The sequence below is a fragment of the Mandrillus leucophaeus genome, unplaced genomic scaffold (assembly GCF_000951045.1).
Source record: "Mandrillus leucophaeus isolate KB7577 unplaced genomic scaffold, Mleu.le_1.0 Scaffold510, whole genome shotgun sequence".
Classification (NCBI taxonomy): Eukaryota; Metazoa; Chordata; class Mammalia; order Primates; family Cercopithecidae; genus Mandrillus; species Mandrillus leucophaeus.
Genome location: NW_012105476.1, coordinates 1164544 through 1180929, shown reverse-complemented (window position 1 = coordinate 1180929; position 16386 = coordinate 1164544). Strand labels below are relative to the sequence as shown.

General features: G+C 60.6%; 1 protein-coding gene across 2 annotated transcripts; it reads left to right on the top strand.

Annotated features, from left to right (window-relative positions):
- Positions 1–9981: 9981 nt before the first annotated feature.
- Positions 9982–16174, top strand: LOC105551229 (aquaporin-12B). 2 transcript variants are annotated; one of them, XM_011996396.1, is made up of 4 exons: positions 9982–10104; positions 10141–10588; positions 12252–12368; positions 15935–16174. In XM_011996396.1, exons 1-4 carry the CDS (start codon positions 9982–9984, stop codon positions 16132–16134), a joined length of 888 nt encoding a protein of 295 aa, XP_011851786.1. In that variant the 3' UTR covers positions 16135–16174. The 2 variants fall into 2 exon arrangements, with proteins under 2 accessions (XP_011851786.1, XP_011851784.1); XM_011996394.1 differs by having other exon boundaries at positions 9982–10588.
- Positions 16175–16386: the final 212 nt, after the last annotated feature.

Genomic DNA, 16386 nt, shown 5'->3' with positions numbered 1-16386 from the left:
ACACTCACACCACACACATGCAGAGGGACACACACAGATGGAGACACGGGGACACGCACGCTCACACCAGACACATGCGGAGGGACACACACAGATGGAGACACGGGGACACACACACTCACACCACACACATGCGGAGGGACACACACAGATGGAGACACGGGGACACGCACGCTCACACCACACACATGCAGAGGGACACACACAGATGGAGACACGGGGACACGCATGCTCACACCACACACATGCGGAGGGACACAGGCAGATAGACGGAGACATGGACATGCACTCATGCCACACACGTGGAGGAACACATGGATAAACGGGGACACAGGGACACACATGCTCGCACCACACACACGCAGAGGGACACATGCAGACGGAGACACAGGGACACGCGCTCATACCACACATGCACGGAGGGACACAAGACACCAGGACACACAGGAATGCACACACACAGAATCTGCAGATCCTCACCACACGGGGACATGCACACTCACGTGTCACACATGCAAAGGTGCACAGGGACATGCACACCCTCCAACACGTGTGTCACACACACAAAGGTGCACAGGGACACACAAAGGTGCACAGGGACACACAGACCCTCTGACGTGTGTCACACACGCCAAGGTGCACAGGGACACACACGCCCTCCAATACGTGTCACACACACAAAGGTGCACAGGGACACACGCGCCCTCCGAGAGCCCTAGCAGCTTGAGCAGGCGCAGCCCCTTCTCAGCCAAACTCTTAGGGAGCCAAAGCTGCCTGGGGAAGGCAGGAAAAGTAGAAATCCCCAAGGGCAGGGGATCAGGGAGGGAGGAGGGCTTAGGGAGGAAGCAAAAGAGGAGGAGCGGCGGGGAAGGAGGAGGGGCAGGGAAGGACGAGGGGAGGGGAAGGAGGATGGGAGGGGAGGGAGGAGGGGAGGGCCCTGAGGAGGAAAGAGAGGAGGCGCCTGGGGAGGAAGGAGGGGAGGGGCAGGAGGGGCCCCCAGAGCAGCAGCAGCTGCAGCTGCAGGCCATCCTGTCTGCCCGTTGTCAGCTCCGGGAGGAAGATGATGTACCAGCTGGTGGTACACGGTGTCATGGGCAAGAACACGGTGCTGGATGTGGCCAGTTCTGAGGAGGAATTCAATACCATGACTGTGAAGTGGCTGATGAAGTTGGTGTCCAAGGCTGTGCTGAAGGCAGGTGAGCAGGGGGGTGGGCTCAACTCCAGGTGAGGAGTCCTGGGCAGGGCTCTGGGTCTCCCCTAGGGCTACGAATGGGGAGGGGATGGCTGGGTCCCCATCCAGGGCTTGGGGTGGACATGAGGCCTGGGGGCTTTGCTGCGGGTCCTGCGGTTCCTCACTCTGGGGTCTGTGCCCGGCAGGGTGGCACTCTGTAACTCCTGGCGGAGTCTCCATTTCCGTCTCTGGATGTGGAGGTTTGGGGGTTCAGCAGCGGCCAACCTCCTTGGCGTCCTTGCTGGACAAGGAGAGGCCCCACGCTTGCACTCAGGGCTCCTCCATCCCGGGGAGGGCCTGCCCCTGATTTCTGCCTTCTCTGAGCCCCTCCTCTGTGCTCCCTTTGCCCCCTAAATTCAGACAGGATGTGGGTATAAGCCCAGCAAACTGACAGGGTACGGAGCTCACCCCAGCAGGTGAAATGCCCCAAGAAAGGAACTGAGAGTGCAGACCCCCAAAACACTGTCCCCTCACCTCTCTTGGGGAATATGCTGGGATCCCTCCCCCAGCCAGGGCCCTGCGGGGATTCGGAGGCCAGGCCCAGGCTGACGCGCCTGCTCTCTGCCCCAGACACCATGGATTTCCTTTTGATGTTTGCCAACTACCGCCTGGACCCGGAGAAAAAGCTCCAGGACTATCAGATCAGGAACAAGTCCACCGTCATCATTGTGGTGCAGCTTCCTGGTGGGGGCCCAGGCCACCAGGGATGCGCAGGCCCCATGTCGGGGGGACACCTGGTTGTGGAGCCCCATTGGTCCTGGGTTGGCTCAGCTGGGTACTGACAGGGATGGGGCAATAAACAGTCGTGATCCCCAGCCTTGCCTGGGCCTGGTCCTCCGGGGCGATGGGGAAGAATGGTGTTCCAGGACAGGGAGGGGCACCTGCCCAGGGCCTTCCGCAGGTGACCTGCTGGGACTGGCCTTGAAGGAACCCCAAGTACACTCACCTGCACCCCCTCACAGCCACCTCAAAATGGGCCTGCAGTGTCTCAGCTCAGTATTTCCTGGGAGGGGACCTCACCCAAGGCTCCCCAAGGTTCCAATCCTCAAGGTCAGGGAGAGGCGGAAGAGAGCAGGGTCTTCCCATTGGGCGCCACAGTGCAGTGCTGAGCCCCATATGCCCCCAGCTCAGGTGGGTCCAGCATTCCCTGCGGCTCTGGGGGCAGATGAGCAGAAATGGATCGGAGTCCTTGCTCAGCTCACAGCACCCTTTCCTCAGCCTCACCCCATTGGATGCGGCCCCTGAACCCTCTGCCTACCCACCCTGTGCACTCCTCTGGGTTAGCTGTGGGAAGGCTGGGAAGGTCTCCGTCCCACCTTGAGCCAGGTGTGGGAACAGAGTGGTCTGTCTGGGCCCTGGAACAAAGATCAAAGCCAGGGTGAGGCTGGTCCAGAGATGTCCCCAGGCCCTTCCAGGGTTAACTTCCTTCACCCATAGGCCCCTGGTTCCCCCAGGAGGGACCGAACAAAGACGACATAGTGGGGATCCCCTGCTCTGCCAAGCCTAGGGGTGCCCTGGCTTCTCCCCTTGCCTGTGTGGGTGTGTGAGGATCCCAGGGTAGAATTGGGGTGGGATGTGGCATGGGAGGCCTGGTGTCAGGCAGCACCTTTGGAGGGGACTGAGCTTGTCCGGGCTGTGACCGGCCCTCGAGGCTTTGGCTGGCTGAGGGGGAAGGGCCTGTGCCTCATGCTCCAAGGCTTTCCATCCTGGACAAGGAGACCCCTGGGCCCACAATAGCTTAAATAGGAGCCTGGCCCTGCCCCTCTTCACATGGCTTGTGGCCACAGGGACCCTTCACCAACCCTTTTCCCAGGCTCCCTGTGTCCTCACAGTCCAGCCCCCACAGCTGCAGAGCCCTTCACATGCCAGACAGGAAGACACATCACTGAACTAGGAGGTCCCAGCTGGCAGAAAGGGGGTTGGGCACCTTAGGCAGGCCTCACCTGCATGCCCACACCATGCTGCCCATGGCAGGGCCAGGCCACTCCAGGCCCCTCTGTCCTGCAGGCAAAAAGCCAGGAGCGCAGCTGCCCCAGGATTGGGTCCTGAGCAAGGTGAGGCCCCAGCCCCATCCCCACTCCCCCAGGGCAGGCCTAGGGTGCAGTCCTGAGGGCGCCTGGGGCTGGCCTGCCCCTGTGTACCCCCCACCCGCAGAAAAGGCTGGAAAGAATTCACACCTGTAGGCGGAGGCCAGAGGAGGGGACAGCCTTGTCCTTGCTCCCCACCCTGCCTGTCTGCACAGGAGCCCACGGTGGGGCCCAGGAGGCACCTCCCTCAGGCCGACTGTCCCTCCCCACCTAGGGCCCGTGAGCTAGGGGTATCGCCGGGTGCTGGATCAGGGCCCAGAGCCTGCTACAACCAAACCTCTAGGCCCCAGTATAGGAGTCAGGGTTCTCCAGAGAAAGAGTCCGGGGAGATATATGTAGGAGATTTTTATGGGAATCGGCTCCTTGATCATGGAGGCTGAGAAGTCCCACAAACTGCTGTCCCTAAGCTGGTGAACTGGAACAGCCGGTGGCATCATTCCGTCCGAGCCCGAAGGCCTGAGAATCGAGGAAGCGCTGGTGTCACTCCCAGAGCGCAAGGGCCTGGGAACCAAAAATGCCTGGTCTGTGGGCAGGAGGAGACGGATGCCCCAGCCCAAGAAGACAGAGGAGCCCCCTGTGCCTGGGTCTGCACTGGGCTGGGTGCTACCCACCCTCATAGCTGAGGGCAGATCTGCCTTCCTCAGCCGACTGACGAATCCTCACCTCTTCCTGAAACACTCTTACAGACGCACCAGAAGCCAAGATTTGCCAGCTCTCTGGGCATCCCTGAGCCCAGTCAACTTGACACAAAAAGTTAAGCATCGCGAGTCCACCCCTTGTCAGCTTGGCACCCGTACCCGTCTCCTTAAACCATACTTAATTTCTAAAAACACCATGGTGTGTGGCTAAAAACACCATACTGAGGCCACGCTTCCACCAAACCTGATACAAGTGTCCTGGGTACAGCGGAAAACATGCTCGTCCCATCCCCAACAGGGGAGATGAAGTCCTTGAAGGTGGTTATTTATTCCCTGATATCCAATAACATAAACATTCTGTTGTAAAATTCACAAGGCTTTAATAGTGTGACGTAAGTCAATGCCTCTCATGCTACGTGGTGATGGGACAGCAGAGGGAAGCGAGTTAACATGTTTGCTTTGGACATGTCCACACAAAACCTACACACACACAACCCTACAAAATCAGGCAGAAGCGCTCCTGACAGCCGCAGCCCTCCTTTCCACAGGGGCCTGTGGCTGCCGCGGGTCTTTGGAGCCGCTGTCTTCTCCAGCCCAGGCTGTGTCACTGCGGCTTTCAGCAGGTGGCTCAGCAGGCCATGGCTGGCAGGGGTGGAGGAAGACCCCATTCCAGCACCGTGAGGGGCACTGTGGGGACTTGAAGGTAGCCTGACCTCCCAGGCCATGAGCAGACCCCCAAGCCTGCTCACCAGCAGCCCCTCACAGCCACCTCCAAATGGACCCACAACCTTCCAGTTCAGTGTTTCCTAGGAGGTCCTGCGAGTACGGGGCCGTCATGCCCTGTGACAGTAAAGTCTGCAGAGCCATCTCCAGGCCTGGGTCTCCCAGGCACGGCACCGAGGCTCCGGGTCCCATAGGCCTCTGGTCCAGGTGACACCAAACAGCTCCATCTATGCCAGGACATCCCCTGGCCCCGAGGTGGGGGCCTCCTTCCTAGGCTGTGAGCACAGGGTGACACCAGAGGAGCCCGTAGCCCCCTCCCCATCTGGCTGCTTCTGGGAGGGCATGTTGACTAAGTCCCACCTCCAGGTGTGGGAGCAGAGTGGCCGTGTGGGGGACACTCAGCCAGTCCTGGATCAGGTTGGGCCCTGGCCCAAAGCTCTGAGCCAGAGGCAAGGCTGACCAAGAGGGGTCCCCAGGCCTTCCAAGGCCAGTTTCCCCCATCCCCAGTGATCGGGAAGGACAGGGAAGGCCCATGAGGTGGCCCCAGGTGACCTTCATGTGGAAGGGAGGCCTGTTCCCATGCACACTGGGGTGGACCCTCTGACCGCCAGGCACTGAGGAGGTGGCCTGGGCAGAGGCCTCAGGCACCCCTCGCACCTGTTTCCGGGGAGAGGAAGTGCAGGGTGGACCCTCCCCTACTTCCACTGTTCCTCCAACGGTCCCCTCCCCTCCCTGTGGCTTGAACTATGTCCTGCCATAGAAATAAGATACGGATCTACTTCCTTCCCACAGCTTCCTGCGCCCCACCCTGACGCACCGCCACCTCCATGTGACTGCGGCTTCAGTTTCATTTCTCAGGGGCTGCCCGTTTCCAGGAAGACCTCTTCTGGCCTTGGGTGGAGTCCGGGCATCCGCTGCCTGCTCCCTGCAGTGATGCAGCCCCTGCCAGGGGCCCCTCCCAGCTTCTTGGAGGGGATGCGGGGAGGCGGGCGGAACTGGCTCAGGAGCAGGAGTGAGGCCCTGCATGGCCGAGGGCAGGTGTCCTAGACAGGTCACGGGTCAGATGACAGGAGTGGCTCCCATGAGGCCCTCAGAGGCTGGCTCAGGGCTGGCCAGGGCCCTCTGCAGGGCAAGCTCTGGGGGCTTGCACAGGACCTGGTCATGGGGGGAGGCTGGGCCCTGACTCAGAACCACAGAGGGAGCCCCAGCAGCACCCTGTTGGATGGTAACTGGGCCTCAGGCCGGCCGGCACTGGACTCTAATACCCTTCAGGACATGGGCTCTCTGACCTTCTGCTCAGGCAGACACCAGAGGTCCAGGAAGGTCAGTCCTTAAGCAGAGCCCATGGGAGGGGGCTATGGGGGCTCCAGGCAGGGATTCTGGGAGATGGGGGTGGCTCTGGCTACTCCCTCCCAGAGCTGTGGGCTGGGGGGCTCTGTGCTCGGTGGCTCTGTGTGGGGCCTCCAGGGTGTGGTATAGGCCAGGTGGGCTCTCGGCCCAGGCTGAGGGGGTTCTGGGCAGGTGGTGATGGCTGAGAGTGGCCTGCACTGCCCCACACAGAGCCCACCCCTTGCTTTCTGCCTCCAGTCCTGGTCCCATGCCCAGGGCCAGGAGGGCAGCTCAGGGAGTGGGGGCAGCATCCCAGGGGCTGGAAACCAGGCTGTGGTCCCCAAAGCATGGCCTGTGCACCCCAACCCCCCCTTCACCCCTGTCTGTTGCCCTCCCAGTGCCAGGGATGGCCAGTTGCCTCCCACAGTCGGGCCTCCATCCAGCTGGCTCCAGCGGCCACACTCCAGGCCTGTGCGGCCCGCCCTGTCCCAGCCCGAGGTCTGGGCAGCAGGGGCAGCGTCACAGCCAGCCTCGCCTCCACGGGGTATGTTGCATTTCTCAGAGGGAAACACTGTCCAGGAGAGACATCTGGGGACTTTCCCAAAGCGGGAGTGGGGGTTTCCACTCTGACTGCCCATCACTAAGGACAGGCAGAGCCTTGTACCCACAAGGTGGAGCCAGGGCTGGGTGTGGCGTCCAGAGCAACTGGACATCCACGTGGAAACACATAAAACCGCACCCTTATGTTGTGCAAGAAGCGCCGACCATCTGAATAGGTGTCATTGACCTCACTTCACAGGGAAATCATGAAACGTCTGGCAGAAAACATCAGGGAACATTGCTGTGACCTGAGAGTGCACAGACATTTCCTGGGCAGGGAGGAGAAAGCAGTGACGAGTGCATTTAAAAATAATCAATTTGGCTTTATTCGAAGGAAAATACTCTAGTTATCAAAAGACACTCCGCAGAAAATGACCAGGAAGTCTGCGGAGATACTGCCAAACAAATCTCACACAAAAATCTCGAATCCAGAATATAGAAAGAATTATCACAAATCAATAAAAAGACACACAATCCCACTTTAAAAATGAACAGAGGAGACTGGAATGGACAGACCATGCAGGACTAATTGTTTAACAAGTTTTTGTCATGAGGGAAATGCAACTTTAAGCCAGGAAGAGTCAGAACCGCACAATCAGCGGAAGAGAGACAGTTTTTAAATCTCGACACCACCGACTTTTAAAGACACCAAAACTGTCACACACGAATGGCGAGAGTTAAAACACCGCAACCACTTCGGGAAAGGTTTGGACAGTCCCTTAAAACGTTTTCACTCGCCTGCCATATGAGAAGCAGAAATGAAATCCCGAGCCCCCGCACCAACAAGCTGACCAGACCCCTCTCAGCCAAGGGGATTCCAGAGAAATCTGAAAAACATGCCAAAAATTCCGCCATGACAGAGCGGGAGGTGGGACCCGCCGCGTCACAGCCCCTCCGTCTGTGGTTGGGACACCACACTCACCCGCATGAAGGTGAAGGTGGAGAGGAGACGGACAAAACAGGTTCCTCGTGGTGATAAGATAGCAAACAGTCAACAAGACCTGAAGCCCTGCCTGGCAGGGGTGGAGTCACGCACCGGACGGACACTTAAAAGCAGAAACCAGGGGCTGCCGGCCAGGAGGGTTCTCTTTTGCTCTCGCAGCTAAACCAGCACTGGCCTCCAGGAGAGCCATACTCACTCAGGTGCAGCTCACCCACTGCAGACGCTGACACACAGCCCCACTCCTCTGTGCCACAAGCCCTGAGTTTGATTGACCAAGAGGCTGATTTCTGTAATTCTGATCAGGGACCACCCAGCAGGGACTGGTTCTGGTTGGTTTCCAGAGGCTGTGCACTGAGCGCCTTTGTGTTGCTGCTTCACCTTTCCAGGCACGGGTCTCATAGGAACACATTTAGATGTCACGTGTCCACCCCCAAGGGAACTTGGGACGCATGTCACATGCGTGTTTGTTCAGTATGCATGAGTGACGACCCCTTCCTGAATGTTCACGGCTCCTCCAGCAACCCAGGGAGCGCGTGTGCTTAGCCGACCTGTTCAGCAAGAAGCTCCTGCCCCAACCCCCTCCTTCCAGGTGCCCGGCCCAGGCTCTGCCCGGCCACCCTGAAGGGCCTACCCCTTTCTAGGAAATAAAGTCTTCTTTCCAATTTTATAGATCTGGGATTTATTCAGTGGACAGAGCTCACCCAGGGCATTTTAGGAATTTACCCAAAAGACATAAAAGTCTGTATCTACAAAAGGAATAGACCAAAATGCTAATACCAGCTTTATTCATAGTAGTAAGAACTGAAATCCACCCACATGTTCATCATCAGAAAAACGGCCAGACTGTGACTCTTCATGACATGGGTTCAAGTCAGTAATGAAAAGGAACAAAACTCTCAAACATGTTCAAGGGACACGAACTCTCAGGGACAGGGCTCTCCCTGAAAACAGGCAGTGCCCTCGGGCAGGTCCCTTCCCTCCTGGTCTCAGTCTCCCCAGCTGTGCCAGGGGGACGCCAGGTGGGACCCAACTGGGTTTCCAAAAATAAAAGGAAATCTAAGTCTCAGAGAAAGGGGAGCTGTGGGCCAGGTTGGGGGAAGGCCCTCGGGGGCTGGAGTCGGTCCTAGGGGAGAAGGACAGGGCTGCGGGGGGGACACCGGGCAGGTCCCACATGCTGTACCCCATATGGCCGTGGCTGGTGTCCCAGTGCTTGGGTGGAGACCCAGTGGACAGGAACCATGCTGCAGGGTGACAGACTGCCCATCGTGGGGCCCGCAGGGTTCCTGCCCCATCCCTCGGGGTCCGGAGCTCTGGATGGTCCCAGCCCCGGCTCTCTCCTCCTGCAGACACCCAGGCTCAGCACCATCTCCATGCAGCTGTGGGCAACTGGCCCCTCTGCAGGAATTTCAAGCAAATGACGATGGCACTTTCGGTTTTCATCTCTGGGAAGCGCTTTCTGGGCAGGAAGGTGGGAGGGAGGTTGATGTGAGGGGTGGTCTTGAGTTCTCCTGAGGGGCAGGTGAGGGCAGCACAGGGCAGGGAATGTGGGGCTGGGGCAGGGGCTGCTGCCGACTCTTGACCAGAGGGGACACACAGCAGGTGGAGGAGGGTCTCACCCGGACCGGACCCTAGGCAGATCAAGAAGCTTGGGGGTCCCTGCTGAGATGGGGACACAGTGGAGGTGCAGGCAACCAGGAATGAGGGGACCTTTCCATAGGCAAGGACACAGCCCACGTGCAGGGGGCCTGGCCTCGGTGGGGACACAGCCAGGTGCAGGGAGCAGGGGGTGCTCACTCAAGGGAAGACACCTACAGGTGCAGGCAGGAGTGAGCTTCACCTAGGCAGGGTCAGGGAACAGGAGCAGGGGCCATGAGGGGCCCTCCCAGGTGGAGACACAGTGCAGGTTCAGTGGGGTCTCACCCCAGTGGGGACACAGTGCAGGTGCAATAAGCATGGGGCCCTCACTGCATTCATGCAGGGAGGCAGAAATGGGGGCCCTTGTTCAGGCAGGGACCTGGAGGAGGTGCAGGGATCTGGGGGACCCTGCCTCAAGAGGGGCCAGGTGCAGGGAGCAGGTATTGGGGTCCTGGAGCCAAGAGCGCAGGTAGGAGTAGTGGAGCTCAGCTAGAGGCTCAGAAGAGCTGGGCCAGTCTCCAGAGTCCAGGGCTGGCCGAGCGTGGCCAGTGCGTCTGGGTGTGTCGCGTGCCGGGAGGATGCCAGGCTGTGGGGGCAGGGCCTCTGTGGCCATCCTGGCAGTGCACCTGGGTGGCAGCTGGTGGGGCGGGAGCTGGGGCTGCAGGTGTGGTGTTCCCAGAGACCCAGGTGCCCTCTCCCACACTCCTGGGCCCTCTGGGTTGTGGGAACCGGCCAGCTTCTGCCCTGTCCCCTCCGGTGTCCTGCAGGCACAGCTCCTCGGCGGGGCCCAGGCTGATGGCAGGTCTTAACGTGTCCCTCTCCTTCTTCTTTGCCACCTTCGGCCTCTGTGAGGGGGCCAGGCGGGCCTCCAAGGCCCTGCTCCCAGTGGGCGCCTATGAAGGCTTCGCCCGGGAGGTGGTAGGCGCGGTGCAGCTCGGGGCCTGCTGCCTAGAGATGAGGATGCTGGTCGAGCTCGGGCCCTGGGCTGGGGGCTTCGGGCCTGACCTGCTGTTCACCCTGCTCTTCCTGCTCTTCCTGGCGCATGGGGCCACCTTGGACCGGGCCTTGGCCAACCCCACCGTGTCCCTGCAGGAGTTCCTCATGGCCGAGGCGTCTCTGCCTGGCACTCTGCTGAAGCTGGCGGCCCAGGGGCTGGGCATGCAGGCCGCCTGCACCCTGACGCACCTCTGCTGGGCCTGGGAGCTCAGCGACCTGCACCTGCTACAGAGCCTCATGGCCCAGAGCTGCAGCTCGGCCCTGCGCACATCTGTGCCCCACGGGGCGCTTGTGGAGGCCGCCTGCGCCTTTTGTTTCCATCTGCTCCTCCTGCACCTGCGGCACAGTCCTCCTGCCTACAGGGTGCCCGCCGTGGCTCTGCTGGTCACCGTCACGGCCTACACAGGTGAGCACTAATTCCCCTCAAGACCCCTCCACCTGTGTGGCCTCCATGCACACTCAGGCCCGTTCACACCCAGGAGAGCGGGCTGCTGGCCCGGGCGGCAACAAACCCACGAGAAGGGGCGGTGACTTCCTACGACCTGGCAGGTGGACGAGGGCCTGTGCTGGACATGGGGTGCTGTGGAGGAGCCTGTCCCCTGCCAGGGCCATCATGGCCACTGCACCTCTCCCCAGTCCCAGCTGCTCCCGTTCCTCCCAGAAGTTCTGCATCTGGGGTATTTGGGACTGCCGAGGCAGGCGCTTCCTGGCCCAGCCCTGGTCTGGTGTGGGAGTCCCTGCACCCTCTATCACCCCTTCCAGAGTGACAGGTCCTGTCCCACCTGCCCCACTCGGTCTCCCTGGCCTCCTAATGACACCCGCATCCTGCGATCCCTGCCTGCACCTAGGCTGACCGTGGGACCCACCTCTCATAGTCCCCTCACCCCCTTGTGAGCTCCCTCCAATCAGACCCTCTGTCTGATCCAGCCCCCCATGTCTGCTTTCCCCTCCGAGCGCTAGGCTCCCCCACCATGAAAGCCTTTGTTCAGCAAGCTCCCGGGACAGGTGTCCACGTGCTGGGGCTGCGGGGAGAGCCAGGGGCGGCCGCCTCGTGCTCCAGGCACTGGGGACACCACAGGAAGGGCTGCAGGGAGCATGGCGCCAGGTCTCCTTCCCAGGGTCCGAGGTCCTAATCAGGACAGGACCAGCACTTGGGTCCATGGCACTGCCCCCGACCCAGCACTGGGCAGACACCACGGAACCTGGACCACAAAGGCCATGGGAAGGTGCCACTAGAGCCCTGTACAGATTGGGAAACTGAGGCACGGGTGAGCAGGGAGCTCTGCAGGGACACACGTCTGTGGCAGATTGCCCGGGCCTCTGTCCTGGGTGGCACTGGAGAGCTCCTGTCAAAGGTCCTGCCTCCATGAAGCCGAAGGAGCCTGGTTTCAGGCACAGAGCTGCCCATCCTCAGGGTCCTGGTTTCCACGTGGGCGGACGCAGGCTCCATGTCCCTGTGGCCCTTGCCCTCTGCTGGGCCCACTCCCTGCTCTTCCCTGCCCAGAGGCAGGTCCCTGGTGTTGGTGGATCCTGTTATTTGGGGTAGTCACCCTGGCCTGGGGCTGCAGAACAGTGTCTCACATCACACAGCCGGGTCCTCGCCTCTCCTCTGCTGCTGCCCCTTTCTGAGATCTCTGTCTCTCCTCTCTCTCTCTCTGTCTCCCTGTCTCTATTTCTTGTTGTCTCTCTCTCTCACTATCTGTCTCTCTTAGTCTCTGTCTCCGTCTCTCTCTGTCCCTATCTTTCTCGAGGGCCACTTCCCCCAAGGTGGGGTGTTGGAGGGTAGCATGGGTGGGTCACGGGAGTCCGGGTGAGACGTCGGGAGGGTGTTCGACGGCCCTGGGGCCCCCAAGCTGCTGACCTGGACCCAGAGCTTGACTGAAGCAGCCTGGCTGTGTTATGTGTCTATCAGTACGGGGGGCCGGGGGGGCTCCAGGAGCCAAGAGCAACCCCCAGGCCTGCACACAGTGGGGTTCTCGGTGTGGGTTCGGTGGTGGGTGTCAAGTCCTGGCCTGGAGAGGGGCGTCAGGCAGGGCTGGGGACCAGGGTTGACTGTGCTCTGCCCACAGCCGGGCCTTTCACGTCTGCCTTCTTCAACCCTGCCCTGGCCACCTCTGTGACCTTTGGCTGCTCAGGACACACCTTACTGGAGTACGCCCAGGTATACTGGCTGGGCCCTCTGACAGGTAAGGGCAGGGGCGAGGTGGGGTCCCTAGGGCTGCTGGGGCCCAGAGAGTGTCCTGGCACATGGGGTCCTACAGAGTGGAGGTGAGGGTGCTGGGTCAGTGCTCCTGGGGAGGTCTCTGCAGTGGGCACGGTGTGTGGGGAAGAGGCTGTGACGGCGTGTCTCACTGTGGACACCGTCCTGGTGCCGAGCAAGCTGTAGCCAGGTAAGAAGGGGGCAGGCTGGGGAGACGCCAACCTTGCAAGGGGCGCTGTGCACATGGGGAACGGTGTCTGCAGTGGGGCTCCATGAACCTGGGGTTCCCATCCCAGGTGGCATCTCCACACACCCGGAGCTAGGCTCCCCCGAGAGGGGCTCATTCTGGAGTCCCTGAATCCTCAGGATACAGGGAGCCCCACTTAGATGATATAGGGTGCCATCGTGCACTTACAGGGCTGTGAGCATGGGATGGAGCAGCCGGTCCCTTTGCCTCCTGGTGGGGCGGGTCTGGGACTCGCTGATGCACACAGGGGACCCCTCAGCTCCCCCACAGTGCTTGCCCCTCCTTCCCTGCATCCTGGATCCAAGCAGAGGAGCAGCAGGGGGAGGTCATGCAGCCCCCCTTGGCCCTAGATCTGGGGATTCTGGTTCCTGGTGTCAGAGGCCCAGGTGGAGCCCACACCTTCTCCTGCACCTGCTCTCAGACACTCGGCTCCACCTCGCTGAGGTACCAGAAGGGCCCTTGGGTTCCTGTGGAATTCTGGAAGCTTTTTTCAGCTTCTGCTGGCTCTACACTGGGGAGGTCTCAGGGTCAATGCCTCAGCCTCCCCTGGGGGGAAGACAGGAGCTGGGGGTCTCTCAGGCACCCTGGCCCTGCAATGGTGACACTGACATCATTGTGATCTGTCGCCGTGGTTCTGATGTGGTCACACTATCTCAGGCATGTGCACGGCCCTAGAAAGGGCATGAAGTGCATCAGGACCCCACTCCTGCCCCTCGTCCCTGAGGCAGCACCGCCCTCTGCTAAGAAGCAGCTGAGTGTTGGCCTCTCTGTCCCCACACACTGGCCTGCAGGGCTTCTCTGAGACTCTTCAGTTCAGGCGTCAACCCTGGGCTGTCTCCTGCAATGTGGGGGGCTGGCTTTCCTCCCTTGCGGCCCCCACACTCCCCTGCGGATCCTTCACCCAGGGTGGGTCGGCCTCCTCCTCCTGATGAGCTCCAGAGCCCTCGCTAGTTCCCTGGCGTGGAAACACGACCCGGGTGAGCTGTGGTGGCCCAGGACGCCTCTCTTCCTACACAGGCCTTGCTTCCTGAGGTGAAGGGTCCTGGACTCTCTCCTGCCCAGGCTTCTGGGTGCTTTGGTTAATTCAACACCAGTGCTCTGCGTGGGCACCGTCTCCCCCAAGGATCCACAGCTCCGGGTTACCCACAGGTGTCCATCTCCAGTCTGGGGCTGCCCTTCACCTCTCTCCTGGTTGCATCTCTGTTTCTTGCTTTCCTCATGGCCTCCTGTTTTGGTTTATTCCTTCTTCTTGCTGGTGCCTGTCTCACAGTAGCTTCCTGAGAACGGGGACCTGGCAGGTACGCTTCAGACCTCCTTTGTCTGAAATACAGTATCTTGGCTCTGACCTGCACTTGAGTGTCGGCGAGGCCTGGGCAGAGTTTCGGGTGGGAGATCAGTTTCCTCCTGAGTTTCTCAGGCTGCACGCCATGGCCTGTGGTGGCTTCATGGGCTGTAAGGCAAAGGATGCAAACGAAGAGGCTTCACGTGACAGGGTTGTATGCTCAGCCAGCTCTGGGGGCTGGAGCCTGTGATCGCGGCATTGACAGGGTCAGCTCTCCTTGGAGGCTGCTGGGGAGGAGCCTCCTGCCTCTTCCCTGCTCTGGGGGCCTCTGGCACCCCCGTTGTCCCCGGGCTTGGAGACGCACCGCTCCCATGTCTGCCGATTCCCCTGGCTGCCTCCTCTGTGTCATTGTCTCTCTCTTTGTATAGGGACACCAGTCATTGAATTTAAGGTTCACTCTACTCAAGTATGACATCACTGTAATTTAACTAATGTTACGTCCCAGGCCCTATTTCTAACAAGGGCACGTCCTGTGTTCTGGGAAGGACATGTCGCTGGGGAAATACTCTTCACCCCGCTACAACCTCTCACTGTAGAACCACCTCTATGGAGAAGCCCAAAGGGCATCTGCGGCTTCTGGGCGCCAAGTGGGAAGAGGCTGGGATCCCTGTTTCAGGCGGGACTCCAGGCTCGGGCGGGCCTGATGCTCGAGTCCACATGCCCCCTCTAGAGAGGACCCTGTCTCCTGCCAGGGCCAGGGAGGGAGGCACTGGCTGTGTCTGTATTTTGGGGTTTGGGGCTCTGGAGCTTCCCATGTGGAATTGCTGTCCCTCCTCCTAGGTGAGTCCCAGGGCTACCCCATCCCACAGAGACTCGGGCACCAGCTTCTGAAAGCACGGGGCATCTGCGGAAGAAGTGGGTTGTTTCCCGGCTTTCGTCCCTGTGCGGGGGGATCCGACCCCTCTATGTCATCGGTGTCTTGTCAGTCCCACGCCGTGCTCCTGCGTCTCTTCCCGTCTCATCCATCTGGATGCTTGACACTTCTGACAGCATCCCTTTCCTGTCAGCTTAGAGCAGCTTCAGGAACCCGAAAAACAGGCTGTGTCCATTAACCTCCTTTATCCACGTGTGCAGTGTCAGCATGAGCCCCGGGGAGCTCTGAGGCTGCAGGCAGGAGCCCCGTAGCCAGGTATGGACATGGGGCTGGCTCCCTGGGTGTGAGCGGCCACCCGCACCTGCTGGCTGTGCCCCTGAGCAGGTCATCCGGCCTCCTTGGGCCTGCCCTCCTGGGAGCAGAGATAGGACCAGAGTGGGCCTTGGAGGGCTGAGTGAGGGGAAAGGCCAGTCTCAGCAAGCTATAGGCACAGGGGCCACTGTCCGGAGCCACAGCAGCTGCAGGTGGTGACAGGCAGGTCTCGCTCAGGCCAGCCCTAGTGGAGCCAACATGCTGTGGGTTAAATCCTTAGAGGACTGAGATCAAACTTGAAGAGGATCCACTCTCCCCTTCTGCCCAGGACACCAGTTCTTCCCAATGACCTGGAAGGCAGGCGGGGATTTAGGAGTCTCTGCTCCTGGAGTTCTGGAAGAACGTGGGCCCAGCCTCCCACCAAGGGGCACCCACATCTTTCTTGTCCACTCACATCCCACCTCTACGCCAGGCCACAGCCCTGCAAACAGCCACCCTGGGACGCCACATCATGTCCCAGAAGAAAATGGCCACAGAAGCTCTGCAGGTGGCTCAGGTGGGGGCAGGGGAATTCCAGTCACTCATCCCAGAGGGTGGTTCAGAAGTACAAGGAACCCCACGGGCTTGCCCCCATCCCCACGGCTGGCATACCTAGAGGGAGGGGCACGACCAGGGAGGGAAGACCAGGACCAGGCAGGGGCTGGGCCTCAGGGTTCTTGGGGCCCCTGGCCAGGCTGCCTGGCTCCCCTGTCCTGACACAGGCCTGGAAGTAGGTGTCCTGTCTGTGTTTGGGCCCAGGAGCCCTGCGGCCCACCTGGGATCTGCCTTCTCTTGCAGGGATGGTCCTGGCTGTGCTGCTGCACCAGGGCCGCCTTCCCCGCCTTTTCCAGAGGAACTTGTTCTACAGCCAGAAGAACAAGTACCGAGCACCCCGAGGGAAGCCGGCCCTGGCCTCGGGGGACACCCAGACCCCTGCGAAGGGGTCCAGTGGCCGGGAGCCTGGGCGCCGCAGTGTTGACGGGCCACATTCCAGCTGAGCAGCCTTGCTCTGTGTGAGCCCCGTGTGAGGACCCTGCTAAGAGGGAACCCAGCCACTCCGCCAGAAGCCATTTGTCAATAAACCATTCCTAAGACCTGTGTGTCCCCTGGGCCTGAGAGAGGCTTCTGGACGGGCAGGCAGGGGTGTGTGGAAACACAGTGAGGCTGGTCTGAGTCTCCCCATCTCCCACGGGCTCCTTCCTGCCTCTTGTTACAGAAGAAGCAGGAGAGGAAAGGGCAGGATGACAGGG